This window comes from Acipenser ruthenus, chromosome 12 (assembly GCF_902713425.1).
Source record: "Acipenser ruthenus chromosome 12, fAciRut3.2 maternal haplotype, whole genome shotgun sequence".
Classification (NCBI taxonomy): Eukaryota; Metazoa; Chordata; class Actinopteri; order Acipenseriformes; family Acipenseridae; genus Acipenser; species Acipenser ruthenus.
In genome coordinates, this window is record NC_081200.1 from 2154094 (window position 1) to 2173263 (window position 19170).

General features: G+C 41.8%; 1 protein-coding gene across 12 annotated transcripts in view; it reads left to right on the forward strand.

Annotated features, from left to right (window-relative positions):
* Positions 1-18774, forward strand: part of LOC117417065 (tumor protein 63-like) — a 63245-nt gene extending 44471 nt beyond the window's left edge. For 3 of the 12 annotated variants that reach the window (XM_059034304.1, XM_059034308.1, XM_059034309.1), the window contains 10 exons: positions 7909-8095; positions 8414-8529; positions 8627-8736; positions 9203-9339; positions 9598-9680; positions 9906-10030; positions 13896-14104; positions 14549-14699; positions 15060-15153; positions 16130-18774. In XM_059034304.1, coding sequence (XP_058890287.1) covers positions 7909-8095; positions 8414-8529; positions 8627-8736; positions 9203-9339; positions 9598-9680; positions 9906-10030; positions 13896-14104; positions 14549-14699; positions 15060-15153; positions 16130-16432 — 1515 coding nt within the window. In that variant the 3' untranslated portion in view covers positions 16433-18774. Of the gene's footprint in view, positions 1-7908; positions 8096-8413; positions 8530-8626; positions 8737-9202; positions 9340-9597; positions 9681-9905; positions 10031-12071; positions 12445-13895; positions 14105-14548; positions 14700-15059; positions 15154-16104 lie in introns of those variants that run through there. The other 9 variants (XM_059034306.1, XM_059034313.1, XM_059034305.1 and 6 more) reach the window with 5 other exon arrangements.
* Positions 18775-19170: the final 396 nt, after the last annotated feature.

Here is a 19170-nt window from a genome sequence, read left to right on the forward strand (position 1 = left end):
ATTGCACAAGTGAAAGCACTAAGATAATGCACGCTGAATGAACAGAGGGATTAGATGAGACAGGAGGAAGTTTAGGGCGATATTGCAATCATCGGCAGTGCTCAGTGTGGGATAGTGACATTCACCCATTTCCCACACACACACACACACACACACACACACACACTCCCATCCTTTCATTTTTACTTCCAAAAAACAAAGTGCTGTCAAACCTGTGATTGTTTCCAGAAGAGGTGTGAGCAGCCGCGCCTGGCTGGTCTCGGGTGCGCTATCCCTTTTCTGAAGCCTTGCTAGGGATTTGTTTGTGTCACTGAACTGTATGAATGACAATGAAAGCATTGCTGGATACACCCAGGTTCAGTACAGGTGGTGCTTTGTTTTTATTATATTAACCTTATAGCTGTGTGTGTGGTGTTTGTTTTTTGTTGTAACATTGTATTGCTTATACAGTATTTTTAGTATGTTTTTAATTAAAAATAATAATAATGGGAGATGGAAAATCCAGTGTGATCCTAGATTCCCAACATGCTAAAAATAAACACATTCCTTGTGAGCTGGCTGAATTTCTGTCTTGGAATCAAAAATGTATTATTATTATTATTATTATTATTATTATTATTATTATTATTATTATTACAGGGAGATTCAAAAGGTCACTGGACAAGTGAGTAAGTTACAGTATCTGTAACTTTTACATTATCCATTTAATAGGTGTCCTGTGATTTCTGAATCAGCTAGCATGTAAGTGGCAGAATTGACCATTTCTACCCACTGTCTGTAAGCTAGTGGCTGGTTCTTTACTGGTGCCCTGTTTAGGGGGATGTCACTTCCTCAGCTCTGATGATGAAAGAGCAGCAAGGTTGTAGTGCTTCTCTGAAGGTTCTTGGGAGTGGGAGCTGGAATTGGTGCTCTCCTCCTTGTTTTTTCTGTTTGAATCTAATCCTTCTCCCACTTCTACCTTCTCCAGTGTGAGACTGCCACAGGAGACTGACCGCACCCACAGGGCCTACTCCCCTGTCCAATTGCATTCAAAAAGAAAGAAATCCCAGGGTTTAAAATAATAAATATAGAGAGTACGCATTGGCAACAAGTCAGTGTAGAGGAGGTTTCATATTACCCGTTTTAAAAACTGTTTACGTCCCCTTTCTGCTGTGGTAAGAGACGCTTGGTTTTAAACGAGGGTTTCAACCATGAAGTGAAATGCTGTTCTACTGGACTTGTACTAAAATAGAGTGTATAGTGTCCTGATTGTGTGCACCATTCTTATTTAGGGCCCTTCCAACAGAAAAAAGAAAGTGAAATAGAATTGACCACTAAAGTGTTTCTTTTTTTTTTGTGGGATGGGTGGGAGATAGGGTGTGGGGTGGTTAAACAGACAATTGGTCAGATGCATTGCCTGTTCTGAAACGGTCTGCATTTTGCAACTGCGTGCTGTTAATGGGTTAAGTGTAAGAGAATCTATGGTGGATTCCACCGCGGGCGCAGTGGGTGGAATGGTGTGTTTGGAGATGAATGTTCTTGCAAGAGGCAAGACGGAGCTTGCATGTGAACATCTGCACCCATCCCATTCCGCACGAGATGGGGCTGAGACTTGTTTGTGTCAAGAAGCCTGTCCCAGCTTGTCAGCCGCAGAAGAATGAGCTCAATCCACGCAGTCGCAGGGAGAGCTCCATGAGATCTGCCGCACTGATAGGGACGTGTTTTTCTTTTGAAAAGCCAGTTTACAAACCGGTTATTATAAACCTGAAACTTTTTTAATGGGTAAGATGTACTGATGCTGCACAGCACTACTGAAGAGCTCAAAATAGCTTGGGATATAATACAAAAAAAAAATTTGTATTATAACATTTTTTGGTTAAATAGCGTGCATTTTTATTACAATGATCGCAATCAATGAGGACATTCTTGATCCTATTTCAGACTCCCAAGATACTGTGTGGCGCTACGTTCCATTACAATGCAGAAAAAGAATGAGGCTGTTATTCTGCATAAATAAATACCGTGCTGAATGTATAGCAGCTGATGCAGTATCTCCTGAGTAGCTGAAATGTTTAGTAGTAGAACACTAGACAGAAGAGTCTATGGGTTCAAACGAGACTCCCTTAGAAGAATACAGCCAGAAAAGAGCAGTCAGATAGAGTCCTTAATAGAGACCTTGTGTGTTGAGGAATGGTGGTGAGAATCCACCCTAACAGACACTCGCCGTGCAGTGAATCCACTTAACTTCAACCCACAGTGCACCTTGCCCTTCTGGTGTCATGATTACAGGATTTGAAGCAGGTTGAAGGGGAGGAGAGGGTTAAGATGTATAGTACTCTACAACTTCTGCGCATCCATTTTATTTATTTTTATCATTTCTTCTTCTTCTTCTTCTTCTTCCCACTCATCAACGCAGTTCCACGTTGGGAACCGCTATGCAGGAATTCTTCTGATAGTTTTCAAAGAGATTCATTGTAAAAAGTGACACATGCATGACATGGCGCTGGGGAGCTTCTCAGTGCTCATGTTCTGGCTTGCCTCGTGTTCGAATGCAGAATGTGTTCAAGCCGTAGCTTGTGAAACGCTGCTGTACCATGCTTGAAGTGCGCTCTATCGGTTCTCTAGGAGATCTTGTCAAGTGCACTGCTATGGGTGTGTTTTTTTTTTTTTTTTTAGGTGGTTGGGGGGGGGGGGCTAGATTTTCCACTCCATGTACCGCAGGAGTGGGTACCCCACCTTACCTAACTCTTTCAGGGGGTCCTAGAGTGGAAACACTTAATGTTTCCTGTACAGTACTTTTGTTTTTTGTTTTTTTCTTTTCTTTCAAAGTTACAGATACCTTCAAAATAAGATTACCTGGAAACGTCCAAATAAGGTGCTTGTCGTGTGGTTTTTAATGTCAGTAGGCAGGTGTGTGTGTGGGGTTTTTTGTTTTGTTTTTGAAAAAAAACAAACCACACAGACCCACTTTTGTGTGTGGCAGATGAAAGATGATTTAGGAGAGGCCGTAGACGTGACACTACTTGTAAGGTATCAACAAGACAAGACCAGAGGCGCCAAATGAGCTTGCTTAATGCCTGGGCTGCTGTTGGGACTTGCCTGGGCCCAGTGCCCGCAGCGTTCGTCTGGAAAAAGGAAATGCTGCAACTCGTTCCAAAACTCCGCAAGAGCAGACCTGTCTGGGGGGGGGGGGGGCGTTTGATGTAAACAGGAAAATTACTCACCTTAATGATGTGTTTTACTGGCAGTCACTGAGCTTTGATAATCTGATCAGGTACGCTGGGGTGTCTACACACACCCTTTCACTGGGAAAGAGGGGACGGGGGAGGACATCAGCTTTACATCTTAGATCTTATCCCCTGGAAATTCAGGATATTCTATGTCTCCGGGGTATATAGAAAGTTTTTATTAAAATGTCTTTTAGTAAGCCCATGAAAATGATCTTTTGTTTTTTGACTTCTGGGCAGAACTTTTAAAATGGCTCAGTACAGCGGCCTCTAGTGACTGGGATACTCTCCTGCCTCTTCCAGCCTGTTTAATACTGCAAGTTCAGTGGCATGAGTTTGGTGTCTCAGGCAGGTGTGCTGCCTCTTTAGGCAATGACAATAAATCATATAAAGCTACAAAAGCAAATATTATAGTTCCCTTTGTTTTTGATGGATGCTTTTTAAATCAGTACCAGTAACTGGGTGTTGAGCTGACATCTCCGCATTATTCCAGTCATTACACTGGTTGTGTGAGTAGCTCAGTGGTTGGTGTTTCTGACCTGAGGGACACAAGATCAAGGCCAGACATTGGAATTAGCTTTATTTTTAATACAGTGGTTTCAGAAGGTAATTTGGTTGATCAGATGGTTGGCTTGTGAATATGATCTCTTTTTGTTCAGCGGAAGTCTTTTCTATAATAAACGTACAGATAAGACTTGGAGTCTGCCTGATTTTACCTGATATACTGTCATACCAGCATGCAATGAATTAATTCTGCCTGTTACATCAAGCATATCTTCTTAAAATGAGAAATCGACTGTTCTGCTCACCAGTGCAATTAACAAGCATTTGCAATTTGCACCCGACATTCGCAGAAACATGTGCTTCAATCCCAGCTCTGCTGAGCCTTTTATTTTAGCCAGATTAATAACATTAGATCTGAATCTAAACTAAATGCCTGCATTTACTGCTGTGGAGAAAATCATAATAAAAAGCATGCATCCTAGATAGGACCTTTTTGTGTTGTTTTTTTTACGGTTCTCTTGAGATTAACTTCATTATTATGTCTGTTCATTCATGAGCCTTCACTAGTCTTATTTGCTTGTCAAGGTGGAATTGTTCAAACCCTGCAGGTATTGTCTGCTGTGTTGGTAGCAAATGGTTTGTCAGGCAAATCAATACAGAAATACAAAGTTATTGAATCTCGTTGAGGTAGAAAGGATAAGGTGTTATGCGTCTTAAAAACATTTATCCGAGTAACCGCCACAACGTCAGACGGCCTAATTTCAGGTTAGATCAGCCTGACTTTTCATTCGCAGCTTTGGTCCAGGTCACAGCACTTTTGTTACAGATAAAAATACAAAAAAAAACATTGGTTTTGGCTGCAATACTCGACTCAAAACTAAACATTTTCACAAAGAGGTTATTAAAAGAAAGGTACCCCCCCCAATCAAACTAGCTTCAAGTGTCACCCGTTGCCTTTCAGAGTTCTTTCCATTGAGATTTCCAGCATGCAAACAAGACTCCATGAATGCCTAGTGTTTGAGTTTTTAGCCTCAGGGCTGGGATGAGTGCTGTTAAAGCGCTCTGTGTTTTGTGTGTGTGTGCACGTGCGTGTGTGTGTTTAATTCTCTTTATATCTGTGTAAATTGAACTGTTTGACTAGAGGTGAAGGTGGAGACGATGTCAGCATTCTTGATTAGCTCAGGCAGCGTGGCTGGAACGTGGCCCGAAGCCTCTAGGCATGACACAAGTCGCAGTGGCACGATTGCAGTTAACTCTGTGTGCCTGTAATAGCTGTCTCTGTTTTCCAACCCTAATGGGGAATGAACTACAGGGATATGTGCAAGCATGTGTCTAACACTAGCTAGATCACAGACCTCTCAATGTGAAGGCTAGGCTCCCACCAAGGAGAGAGACTGAACCAAGGCATAGTCGACTCACGTAGCCAAGCATCAGATTGTCAGTGTTGTCTTTGCACAGCTGCTAGTACCTCAAGGAACTAGAAGCCTACCTGTGGGCTAAACCGCTTCTAACGCTACACAAATTCACCATTACAGGGTTAGGTTCTTTTCTAGATCTAAACTGAGCACTTTGCTGAAAACAACAAGGATTTGATACCCGAGCTGAATATGCTGTTTCAGCACTACAGTGACATTGCAGGAGCCTAAATAGTCCTGAACTAAAGGAATCCACATTCTGTAGATTGTAACCCAGATAGCTTGGTGAAAAAGAAAACATGCCTTGGAGGCAGAAATATTTAGTTGCAGGGAATTGGCCGATCCCTACCTCTTTGCTGGGCGCAGCTGCTTTTCTGAGCGGTATTATGAGTGTTTTAAGGATGTGTCAGTCCTGAGGGCGTGGAGAATTACTGTGACACATTCTTTGTTTCTTTCTGTACGTTTTTAATGCGGTATTGTAAATGCTCCCATCCTGTGGACCCCAGGCCCACATGCTTGCTCTCCAGCCCTTTATTGGGCTATTCATCCAGTATATAGGTGATAGCAGATTGGCTGTGTGTGTGTGTGTGTGTATAAGGGGGTGAATTAATTCAAACGTTTTGCTCTTAGTTAGGAGTTCCATAGTAAACACAGCTATCGTCCTACTTCAGCCCCCCCCCCCCCCCCCCCCCCCAAAAAAAAAATAGACCGTCATTCAGACTTACAATAAAGTTAAATTCCAAGAAGTGTGGACAAGAGAAAGAAAAAAAACGTACTTGGTTTTAGCCCTTTGGTGTATGAACAACATTTAGCTGCTCGCTGTAAGTTTGCAATTGAAATACTAAGTTTCCTGTATGACCAAAGTAATTGGACAACAGTCGCCCAGTTGTTTTGGTGATAATTGGTTCAGAGAAACAACAAAATTGTTTGCCAATCCTTGATGGGGAGGGAGTATGGGGTGAGGCAGGTGTTCTGGCTTACAATAGTTGGCACGTGTGTGTGTGTTGGTTCAGGGGGTACTGCTGAACACTGGGCCAAGCTTATGTAACACTATATCTCCGCATAGGCAGGTGGTTGGAAGGGTAGGGCTCCATTCACTGGAACATTTCAGAAAATGTTCATAGAAATTGAATTTAATGTAGCATTGTTCTGGGGAATAGCCCCAAGCACCCTTCATAAAATCTGAAGGTCTTGTTTTTTTTTGTTTTTTTTAATGAACTGAAAAGAAAGGATTACATTTTTTTTTTTTTGTGCAGTGGGAAGCTGTGCCTGAATTCTTAAATAAACATGGAACTGATTCCTTGGAAAGCCCCCCTTTTATTTTTACTCCAAAAAAAACCAAAAAAATTCTGCAGTAGTTTGGAAACTGGTTTAACCTTTTATAGAACCAAAGTCAATTTTACATGAAGTTATTGATCCTTTCCTGCCATACTGTAAGGCTGAAGCTTCTCTAGGGTTTTGAGACACTTTATAAAACATGCAGCTTCGAGGGAATTAGTGTCACTGAAAGTTCATCAAAGGGACCCTCTGCACCATCACTCTATACTGTATAGTGTGAGATCAGTCAAATCACTCACAAATTAGATCAAACTCGTATTGGACTTCATGCAGGACATAGTCAATTTCTTAGTTGCTTTTTTAGTTGCTGATGTGCGTGTGTTTTTTTTCCTTTCTTGGCTTCTTGCAGTTTGCGATTTCGGGTGTACCTCTCTGTGTTTTTTAAATGCTCGGCATCATGTCTGACAGCTCTGGGGTTCGAAAGGTGCAGTTAAATCTGAGCCCTGCAGGCAAGACTGTACCAGAACATGAATCTGTCTCTAGACGCGTTTCTGAAGTGTTATTTTGTGCTGCGGAGGGTGTCCTTTGGGTTTTTAACTGTTAGAAACCCTGTAGGTTTCCAGCTTAGGCACACGTGTACCTGTGCAGAGACGAAGCTCCCTCTGTTGAGTCACTCAGTGCTGTTATCCTGTAGGAATCCACAGTGTTCCCTGACGATTACAGCGGTGTCTGTGGTTAGCGTCTGAGTCAAACTGACACATGCTTCAGAACAGTTACCATGACAATGAAAAGTTGGTGGGGTTCACGGCGAATGCGTAACGCTTATTCACTTAGGCCAACATCGAAGTGTTGTTGCTGACAATATTGTACCGCTGTGTTAACTGAGCATTCGTTTCTCACTGCCGCGGCCGGCTTGTGCTCCAGTGATACGGGATGTTTCATTCTGAAATAAAACCGTAGCCGTTTTCCTGGGCGAGTCTGAAAGAGCCCACCCTAAGCGAACACAACTAGATACTTCAGTGATGATGTGTCACCATGTGGATGTTAGTAACAGATACATGTATTTGTGAATAGTGACGTGAATAGGACTGCCAGGAGAAGGGTGTTCATTATGACTCGTGTCAAATAATAACACTGTAAACCGTATTGATCTGAGCTGATTGGAGCTGCGCAAACAGATTATTCATATTGAGCTCACCGCCGAAGAAACGTGTCGATCGCTGTTCTCCACAGTAAGAAAAGCAATCCACACAAATCCAATAAGCTGTTTCTTCACTTGTTTCACTTTGAATGGTAAATTAACCCAGTGAACACCAATGACCCCCACCTGATTGTCAGCACCTGAGCTAATTGTTATTTCTATTTATTCACCAACTAAATTGCCTGCTATCTGCACTGTACTGTCTTAGTATTTAGTATTGATGTTGTAGGTAGGTGCTTTTTGATTGCTACTTCATGCTGCAGACTGTTAATAACTATCCCCCTGTTGCGTTTCCTCCATGCAGTACTCGACAGATCTGAAGAAACTGTACTGTCAGATTGCCAAGACCTGCCCGATTCAGATCAAGATGATGACCCCTCCCCCGCAGGGCGCGGTGATCCGGGCCATGCCAGTGTACAAGAAGGCGGAGCACGTCACAGAGGTGGTGAAGCGCTGTCCCAACCACGAGCTGAGCCGCGAGTTCAACGATGGTGAGGCGCCACTCGCTGTCCCGCACATTCATAAAAACACCAACAATACTAAAAGGACACGAGTACATTCTGCATCAAGATCTCTTCACTCCCCTCCTTTTGGATTTACTTCATGCCCCTCAGTTGTACACTGACCATTGATTATTAATGGGGGGGGGGGGGGGGGGAATAAACAATTAACACAACCTGTGTCCAGGCTTGTGCAGTTTTTTGTAAAGCGTCCTGGCATTAGCTATGATCAGATTTAATCCACCAGCATCTCCTATTTACATGATTTGTTATTGCTTGTAATGTATTTCTGGCCTTATTGTCTTCTAGGCCAGGTAGCGCCGCCCAGTCACCTGATCCGAGTGGAAGGAAATAACCATGCCCAGTATGTGGAGGACCCAATCACTGGCCGGCAGAGCGTTCTGGTGCCCTATGAACCCCCCCAGGTAAAAATCGTTGCTCTTTTTTGCTTTTTATTTTGCTATCTGACTGTATAGCATAATTGGGAGTAGTAATTGGGTTTGGAATCGTTTTTCTGTACAGGTGGGCACTGAGTTTACCACCATCCTTTACAACTTCATGTGCAACAGCAGCTGTGTCGGGGGAATGAACCGGCGCCCCATCCTCATCATTGTCACACTGGAGACCAGAGAGTAAGTCCCAGAGTAGCACCAGGAATACAGACCCTGTTTTCATATTCACAGCAGTCTGTCATGTACAGACGTGGTGTCGCTGCTCTCAAACCCTGGTCCTGGAGAGCCCCCATCCTGCAGGGTTTATAGGTGTCTTACGTCATCAATGGCTAAAGATCTGAAAGACATGTTAATCTTGACTAATTAAGCCAATTGCCTCAATTAAGTAACTGAGAGCTCAGCTAAACTGAAACCCAGAAGAGCCTTGGTCTAAAGCAAGGCAGAAGAAGAATCATAAAAGCTACTAATCCAAACATATTTACTTAAGAGTAGGTTAAAAAAATACAACCGTCCGAATTCCAGGGAAACACTGAATACCGCATTAAAATACTTGACTGCCAGCGGTGCAGCTGAGCCCTGTTAACGTTAAAAGGGATCCGATTTTAGCCGGATCTCTAACCTGCGGTTCGGTTCTGTTGTGTTCTAGTGGTCAGGTCCTGGGTCGCCGCTGCTTCGAGGCCCGAATCTGCGCCTGCCCGGGCCGAGACCGCAAGGCAGACGAGGACAGCATCCGAAAACAGCAGGTCACAGACGGAACAAAAAACGGTGATGGTACGAAACGCCGTAAGTAACTATTGGTGCTGGTGTCGGGACTCTTGAGTGCAGGAGCGTGGACGCAGCATGTCACTCACTCGCATGCTTTTTTTATTAGAGGACCTCTGGTCTGGCCTATGCTACCTTTTCAATATACAGTGTAGTTCTTTCTTTCTTTCTTTCTTTCTTTCTTTCTTTCTTTCTTTCTTTTTTTCTTTCTTTCTTTCTTTCACGACATCTTGGATTTCAATTTCTTAAAGCATTCATTTTTGTTTGTTTGTTTTGTAGCTTTCCGTCCAACGTCCCACGGCATACAGATGACATCGATTAAGAAGAGAAGAAACACAGATGATGAATTATTTTGTCTATCTGTAAGTTTTTATCACCGCATTATTATACCTCCTTTTATTCTTCAGAAAATGAGTCACTTGGTGTTATCCAGTGTGTAATCCAGTTTGTCTCTTTCAAACTTTAGTCACTTGCAGAACACATTCCAATCAGATATACAACACTTGTGTTTTTTTTGTTTAATTTTGTGTGTGTGTGGTTTATTAGGTTTTAGTTTTTTAATTAATTCTATCTTTTATTCTTTGCAGATAAAAGGCCGTGAGATTTATGAGATTTTGGTGAAAATTAAAGAGTCTTTGGAGCTCATGCAGTTCTTGCCACAGCACACAATCGAAACATACAGGCAGCAGCAGCAGCACCTGCTCCAGAAACAGTGAGTATCACTCCACAGCAGCCTGCCAATACAGCGCTAGAGCAGAAGGACAAAACACACCGCTCCGTCCGTCACACATGCATTCGTCCTACGCCATGGCTCAGGTCTATTTGAGCTACAGTTCACAAGCTTTGTGGAGCTGAGCTGATTCTAATAACAATCCCCACCTAATACTGTAATTATTATAAATTGTTATGCTTTTTCACATGCATTTTATGGAGGGTCCATAAAATGATCCCTGAGTATGGCTTAACATCTCAAACCCATAACAGAAACACACACACACACAGCTTCTCACAACACACACACATACAATCTGTACTTCAGTGCTCGCTTATGCAGGCAAAATAAGAAAACGAGAGAGAAAGATGCAAATTATAGTTTAGATTCTTTGGCAGCGACGCCCAGTAGTAATTATTGTTTTATCCTATTGTTTTTAATTAACAAACTGACAGATTCCTGGCGACGCTATAATGTGTTTGTGTTAAATTGTGCATTTTGCATTAACTTTAGGAACCGTGCCAGTTTTTTTTTTTTTTTTTTTTTTTTAAAGAAATAATCTGTAATAAAAAATTACTAATAAAAAAAGATTAGAAGGCTTCACCCTTTTTTCCCTCTTACAGAACAAGTTCAAAGCACTGTCTTACGTCATTGTCTAGTCATGTGCAAATAACTAGCTAAAGCTGGGCTAGGTAACTCTTATTGAAGTGCTTTGTCACCCCTGGGCCATTCCTCCAACCACATCCTTTCGGCTTGACGTTTTTCTCCTAAGAAAATATATTGCAAGAGGAGTGGGGTGAAGGGAAGAGGGGGAATTCACAACAGTGTTAGAGTAACAACATTACCAGGAATCTGGCAGTTTCATTATTAGAAACAAAACTTATATACATATATCTCATAATTCACTGTGCTGTTATCATTGTATATCTGCCATCCAGGAAGAAAAAAATAAAATTAAAAAGATGATGCATCTCAAATAGTTTTTCTAGAATAGCACTCCCTCCACTCCACCTGTTGAGTATCTCCTCTTCTCTCTCGCTCTTTCTGTATGATGCTTTCAGTATACTTGCTTTGTTCAATCTTGTACCTTCTCTTTTTCTTATCTCTTCTGTTCATTAGATTAGAGCATCTTCGTGGTCATGGATTCTGTATTTTTTTTTTTTTTTTTCCTAATCTCTTTGAAGGGACACTGATTAGTTTTACAGAAATAAAAGACCTAGTTTCTTTTAAGGAGATTTGAGTGTTTTTTGTTTTCTTTCTTTTATTCCTTATAATAAAAGACTTTTATTACTAACTTTTAAATTGCATTCCCTGCATGGACCTCTCAGAACTACATTTCATCCTCCTGCTCACTGGTAAATCCATCTCAGTTACATGTGTGAGCAGAAGGAGGATGGGAAATGTAGTTCTGAGAAGTCCATGCAGGTATATGGGAAGCCATCTTGCGGCAGGGAATGCAATTTAAAAGTTTAACAAAGTGGTCAAAATGTAAAAAAAATAAAACAATACACACACCTTACATAAACAGTTGTAGCAACACATGGGAACATGTAACACAATCAAATAAAAAGGTCCTTATGTACCCTTTAAGTGACACATATAGGAAAGAGGTCAGACTGTAGCTGTTAGTCTGTGCCTGATCCACTAGGGGGCTGTCTAGGAGTCTGTTGCGTCTTCATGCATTAGCTCAAATTTATGTTTCTTGCATAGTTCATTTCTTTTGGTAGATATGAAATGTTAAGATAAATCATTAACTGAATTCAGAACATGTAGAATATCTGAACTGTTAATCTTGCTGCCCAGACTGAACCACAGTTTGCAAGCAGTTGGGTTTTGCACTGAACCAACACATAAGACACATCACAGTGGCAGCTGCGTTGAATGGCATGTAGCACAGGTGCTCCAGTGTTTAGTGATTTATCTTCTAGCAGAACAAGTTCACTCCTGTCTCCACTGCCCTCGCCGTGGTCATGTCCGTCACCAATGACAGTCCCCCTGCCCTTATCTGCTCTTTCTTTTTTCTTTGGTTCCTTCTTTACAGTCGGCTTAAGGCCTGCCTCCGAACTGAACTCTTGGAGCCCAAGCATGGCAAGGAGAATCTCTCCAGCACAGACTGAGACCACCTTAAACATTCCTCAGTTAGTTTAAAAGACAAACAACAACAACAGTTACCCTTTTCCAGTCCAATTTCCAAAAACATTTACATGGCCGTAGCTGCTCCTTTTACCAGATCTCTACACCAGATTGTGATGATTCTATTGCATGCCTCGTTTTAGTAGTTTGTTTGCAGACCAGGATTCCAAATGGAATTCATATATGGAACAAGAATGTCTGTAATGACTCCTTCATTGAATTAATGTCCCAATACACTAGAAATGTGTAGCTCCTGTAAAGTCAAATTCCAAAAGTCTTTTGGGGCGGGGCGGGGGGGTTGGGGGAGGTGGGGGTGGAATCTAATTGAGACGCCCTTTTGTACATGCATGCTATTAGCTTGTTGATTGGCAATTGAACACATCTGAACATTACACTGTTAAAATAGGAACCAACATGATGGTTTGAGGGTCTATATTGCTAGTATTGCACTTTCCCTTTCCAGAGATTACACTGCTGATCTAGTGCAGCGTATTGGCTGGATGTATTTGTGCACATCTTTTGAACTGATCATGTTTGTAAACTTCTTTTGAAATGCTTGCTTTTATTTTTTTGGTGCTTTCGATTTTACTATGGTGTTTTAAACTTATTACCTTGGAGCTGGGCTCAATCTGTTTCTGTGATTTCTGTAAGATACAATGTATAGTGATATTAATAATAATAATGCTGGTCATGTTAAAATGATTACAAGTTGATTTACGACATACTGCTGGACAGGTTGATTTTTCTAAGGAAACAGCTGGAACAGTTGTTACAATGAATGTGCAATCATACGCAGAGCATTGTAGAATCCTTGTTTGTGTTGAGTTTGTTTCAAACAGATTTTCTTGTTTAGTTGTTCGAGGCTCTACTTGCACTTTTTTCTTTTGCTTTGTTCTGTGTGTTTTTTTTGTTTGTTTTCCAATAAATGTCTCTTTCTCCTCTGTTTCTGACTCTCTTTCTTTTTCTGTCACTTGCTTTATCTTACCAGAATGCATTTCTTCACTACTCTAGATTACTCTTACTCTTGAGCTACACCCAAGAACAGGGATAGTTCTCACTGATTGGCCCTAGTATAGTTCTGATCTCAGCACTGCCCCCCTACACCTATCTCACTACACTGAAAGACATTGCATGATGCTGCATGTGATAAAAGGTTATGGGAAGAACACATACAGTAACACTTTTAAATGGATAGTCTTACCTAAAATGACTTGGAAGGCATTCCTTCCCTCATGGTACAGTGCACACCATTATAAACGGGTCCAGAGAGGTGGACTGCAGTGCATGCTAAGTTTCTTGGCTTTCCAGGGGTACACAGTCATGACTGTCTGTTACTGTACCTCGCTAAAACACCAGATCCAGCCGTTAAAAACAGTTTTTTTACTGGTACAAGTGAAAGCTTCTTGTAGCAGCAGGATTAGAACCGTGGTAAAGAAAGCACACTCGAACACTACAGCACATTGTTCAACACCATGAATGTTGTGCATCACAAATTAACCATAGGAATGAATTACCATATCTGGATGCAGACGCAAGTAGATTTCATCTGCTTTTCCCAGTGTTTACTCAAGGTGCTATAATTTGTTTTCCAACACAGAATCAAGTTGGATGGATATGTATAAGCTGTAAGAGAGACATTGAGAGGAGCAGTAGCTCCGACCCTGCTGTTGTCTGTGTGCGGAGTGCTGTACGTTGTGACTGATTGATTAAACTGGGCTTTGTGTTGTTGAAGATTCGGTGTCTTCGGCGACGAGAGTAACGGCATGTATGCTTTTCCGTGCCCCAGGACCTCCATGCAATCACCATCCTCCTACGGCTCCAGCTCACCCCCACTCAACAAAATGCCCATCATGAACAAACTGCCCTCCGTCAGTCAGCTCATCAACCCGCAGCAGCGCAACACACTCACCCCCTCCGCCATGTCCGGGGGCCTAGCCGACAGTAAGTACTCCCCATACCTGGCTCAGGCACACAGCTGTGGAGCAACTGGAGGACAGTATGAACCGCGGTGAAACAGCCTGCTTTACCATGCAAGCTCTATCCGTCAGCACGGTTTACATACTGCCACATTGTGCGAGCGAATTGGGAATAACTACGTACACAGGTGATCATTAGTATTGACGCCACAAATCCCATTGCGCATTTGGTTACAGAAATGTTACTAGATGACCTGTAAAACAGAGAGGTAGCTGGGTCCTGACCATGTGTATTGCATTCAAAAGGCAAGCCCCAGACTATCTTGTATCACAAAGAAACTGTAATCTAGCGCTTCTGCTTTCTTCTATTTGTGTGTTTATTCATACTGTATATTGAATCCTCTGTTGGTTGGACGCTGGGGAAGAGTTTGGATCTTGAATGTGTTTGCTCTGTTTCTTGTGCCCGCAGTGGCTCCGATAATGGGCTCGCACATCCCCATGGGCAGTGATATGAGCGCGCTCAGCCCCACACAGGCTGTGCAGTCCCAGCTGCCCATGCAGCCGCTGTCGTCACACTGCACCCCCCCGCCCCCCTACCCCACCGACAGCAGCATCTCCAGGTGAGCAAGCGCCCTGCACAAGGGCATCTGCATACAGCAGGAGAACCAGTCAGCCAGGGGAGTGTGGCTCCTGTTAGTTTAGACAAGAATCCAGCCACTGGCAAGCCTTCACCGGTTATTCTACTAACCTTGAAAACATTCCTAGGGTTAGTTCTGTCAGGCATCTCATTTATATATTTAAAATGTGCAAACCACCCTTCCCTGGCTAGTAGTCATCTTTCTACTAAGTGCATTGAAATCTGTATTGTACTGTAAGCCACTGATTTTAAGATTTTATGCTGCCATGAAAACACAGTAGCAGCCCTACAGCATGGTTTTATTTTTTGTGCAATAACCCTAACGTTCCTGTTGTGTTTCTAGTTTCCTGCTGAGGCTTGGCTGCTCGTCGTGCCTGGACTATTTCACTACCCAGGGGCTCACCAGTATTTACCAGATCGAGCATTACAACATGGAGGTAAGCGCCTTCAGTGTGTTAAACCTCAATGCAATTTAGTAAGCCAACCTGCTGTCTCAGTTTTCACAAGTCTAGTCTTTCCTTCAGTGTTCATTTTAACCCTTTGCAGTCCATTTATTAAGTGCGTGTCAGGCACGTCAGGTCCAATTTATTTTTACACGCGCAGTTAATTTTAAACTCGCTGTTTAAAAGTATTTTTTCCCACAGTCAAACGGGTTTAAAAGGCACTGCATAACAACAAAGCACTCACTAGGCATCTCCAGCCCCGCCCTTTCGTTCGCTATAGCTTTCACCTATGTAAGAAATAAATAATAATAATAGTCGTACATACCGATCAATCATCTCCTGATCACTTGTTTTATCACCAAACTCCTCAATAATGCGATCCATGTCATTATTTTATTACTATAACATCTCAAAAAAGCTCTGCAAATGCCTGTGTTATCTGTGCACTGACGCACTATCAGCCAGCTTGTTTACTATGACCGCCCCGTTATCTGATACCAGGGCCATGTATGACTATTCATGAGATACGCCTTTTTTTTTTTTTCCGACTTGTCTCGGCTCCTGTCGCTCCCACTCGGCCATTGAATGGTTTTCTCGGCTTTTTCCGGAGAAAAAACACGTAGAAACCCATTTTTTGCTTTTCTATAATGATGACGGACAGGGTCCGACAATGGACCTGATAGGAATAATTGCAATGTCGGACCAGGTCCGACAATGGACTGCCAAGGGTTAAACATGTGACACTGTTGCCTTTTAGATAGTGTTCCCCTGTAGAGGACACCAGTCTTTGGCAATATCACCACTCAACAGAAAACATGATCTTCATGTTTTAGGTATTGACACAGTAGATCCCATTACGCCTTGTGGGTTCCAGAAATGTTGAGATGTCAAACGGAGAAAGCTGTAGTGTGGTTTCCTGACAATGCGCGAATTGTTATTTTAAAGTCTTGATTGGACTTGATTGCTGCAGGACCTGTCCCACCTGAAGATCCCGGAGCAGTTCCAGCATGCCATCTGGAAGGGGCTCTCGGACCACCGGCAGACCCTGGAGTACTCCCCCTCCCCCTCCCAGCACCTCATGCGCTCCACCAGCGGGGCCTCCAACGCGAGCGTGGGCTCCTCCGAGGCGCGTGGTGAGCGGGTCATCGACGCTGTCCGCTTCACCCTGCGGCAGACCATCTCCTTCCCCCCGCGCGACGACTGGAGCGACTTCTCGTTTGACATGGACTCCCGTCGGAACAAACAGCAGCGCATCAAGGAGGAGGGCGAGTGAGGTCCCCTCGCCGGACACGACTCTCCTGTGACACCCGAGACCCATGACCACGGTGCACACCGACTGGACACGCAACCTGTTTTCATTCTTCAAACTTTTTATTTTATTTGACTTTTGAAAATTTTTTTTAAACAAAAAAAGAAAAGGGATAAGAGAATGTTGCACTTAATTTTTTTTATTTTTCTTCTCCCGATATCTTGGCTCTGGTTATTGCAGGTTGGGTGGGTGGCGAGTGGTGGTTATAAATTAAGTGCGTTTTTTTGTTTTTTTGTGACACAGCACTTGCAGTACATAAAAAAAAAGAAAAGAAAAAATTCCTTTAGATTGAAGCTTTGCAGTCTGCTCAGCTGTATTCTTGTTTTAGGATCATCTTTAATATATATATATATATATATATATATATATATATATATATATATTAAAGAAAGGTTCGGGTCCTGCAAACAGACATTGTCGGTGCTGACTCTTATTTGGTTTAAAATGTACTTTGCTCCCTGTACTGTGGGGTTACTGACTGATAAAAATCCTCACTTTTTGGGGTAACCCTTTAAGATACCAAATGTAATTAAATAGTGGGAGTAGCCAAGTGTTCTGCTTTTTTTGTTTGTTTTTTTTTAATAAAAAAAGAAATAAAAAAAAATTATATATATATATAAGACTGCCAAAAGAAAGTATTATGCCATCTTTAAAGTTCAATTACTTGAATTGCATAACATTGGTTTTCCGATCCATAATTACAAGATTAAGTATTGTTTAGTAACAGCCTTGTTTTACCCATTCCCCTGATCCTAATCTGCAAGTCCAGTATTGCTTCACTGGGCTGTTACAGTATTGGATTGTACACACAGTAGACTGAACCCATGGAGAGCTGATGTCACAGTATACCCTTTATAGCCTTGTACAGCTGTTTTCTTCTTTAATATGTAGTCGCGTCACACTTACATAATGATCATTTAGTAGTCTCTTTTTTTTTTTTTTGTCCATATGAAAGTTGTTTTTTTATGATTTAAAAGTGTATATATGTTCAAGGAATGTGTTTCTCATAAATCTAGATTTCTTCATGTGTATATTGAAGGCATAACATTTTGAAATGTAGACAGCTATCCACCATATTAAAGATTTATATCAAGGTTATATTTTCTTTTCCTATGGGTTATTAAATCAGGGATGGAAATAAGAATCCCATTGCATAGCAGTCTGATCCATTCCTGCTTTTACTATGCGTTTAATGACACATCTGAGCTTGTTACCTACACACTGCTCGCAAGCTCGCAGTAAAACCTGGAATGGGTGAAACTGCTATGCAATAGGAGTCTTATTTAAATCCCTAGTTATTAATACAGATGTTGCCTCTATTTTGTCCCTTAGTATGGCTTGCAATTCTCAGAACTGTGCAACATAAACAGCAGAGCAATAAAGAAATCTACAATGTATTACTGTATATACAATACATTTCTATCTAGAAGATAACATTTACATTTGTATTTGAAGCCCAGGAATGTATAACAACTTGAACATCTCTACCGTATGCTAATGGCAATGCAGTGGCTTGCGATTAAATGACAGAACTTCACACAAGATACTGTGAGAATATGAAGTAACGTGTTCATCCATAACACTCGACCAGAACATAGGAGTCACACTAGTAAACTCTGAATTATTCTAAAACTGTATGTCTTCTGAGCGACTAAAACTAACAAAGGAACCAAGTCAAGCAGACAAGCTGTGAGTCTCGGCCAATGTCTTTGTCAGTGTTATTAAAGTAAGATTCACAGGCTTGCTGTACTTCATGATCGTTGAAGACTCTTTTCTACTGAAATGTTTTAGTGCCTTCCAAAGCCGAGCATGTATTATATTTCTAAACCTGACACCCTTTCGCTGTTTCACTGACCGGGGCATTGTCTTGGCCGTCTGGGAAGCGATCATTTCAATTTGTATTTGTATATCGTTTAGTGTCCTTAATTTCAGAAACCAGGCAACAAGAGCTTCTTGAGCAGTGCCATTCCTGACAGAAATCCATTATTGTTTGTAAATAGTCATGCTGGTGCAGAACGGTGAAAAGGCCATGTTGTTGTAACGGGAATATTTTACAAAACATCTCGAACCCTTTTGTATGTATTCTTCGAATACTGGAATGTTTGTGCCAGAATTTGTGCCGTTTCAACTGGGTTCTTGTTCGTTGTTGTAAAATGATGTGTGTATATATGTTACAGTTCAGATTTATTAAACTTACAATTTTTTTATATTTGTAATTTTGATTATAAACAACAGTGCTGTGTTTGGGAGAATCTGGTTTCAGATTGTTACTCGAATAAAAAAATAAAATGAAAAGTAGCATTGCTCAGACTTGCCTCGTGTTTTTTTGTTGTTTGTTTTTTTATTGTTATTAATGTGGAACCAGTATGTATGTCAGTTACAGTGTACCTGTTAAACCAGTTAAGACTTCTAAATTGCATTGCGCAAAGGGTGGAACAGCAGAGTATGCAATTATGTTCACTTCAATAGGATTCCCTGGTGATGGTTTACTGAGTTTATTACCTGGGGGGATTTTTGAACAAAGGTAAATGAAGAGATTGATAGGGTGTAGGCCTCCCTTTCATTAGGTGTCAAAACATTTAACAATTAACAAGCACCTTTAAAACTGCACCTTTAAACATTCTGGAAGGCAGGGTAAGAGAACTATCCTGTACAATGTATGTTAGGGTTGGCCGTGCTCCAGCTCCAGAACTGATGGAGAC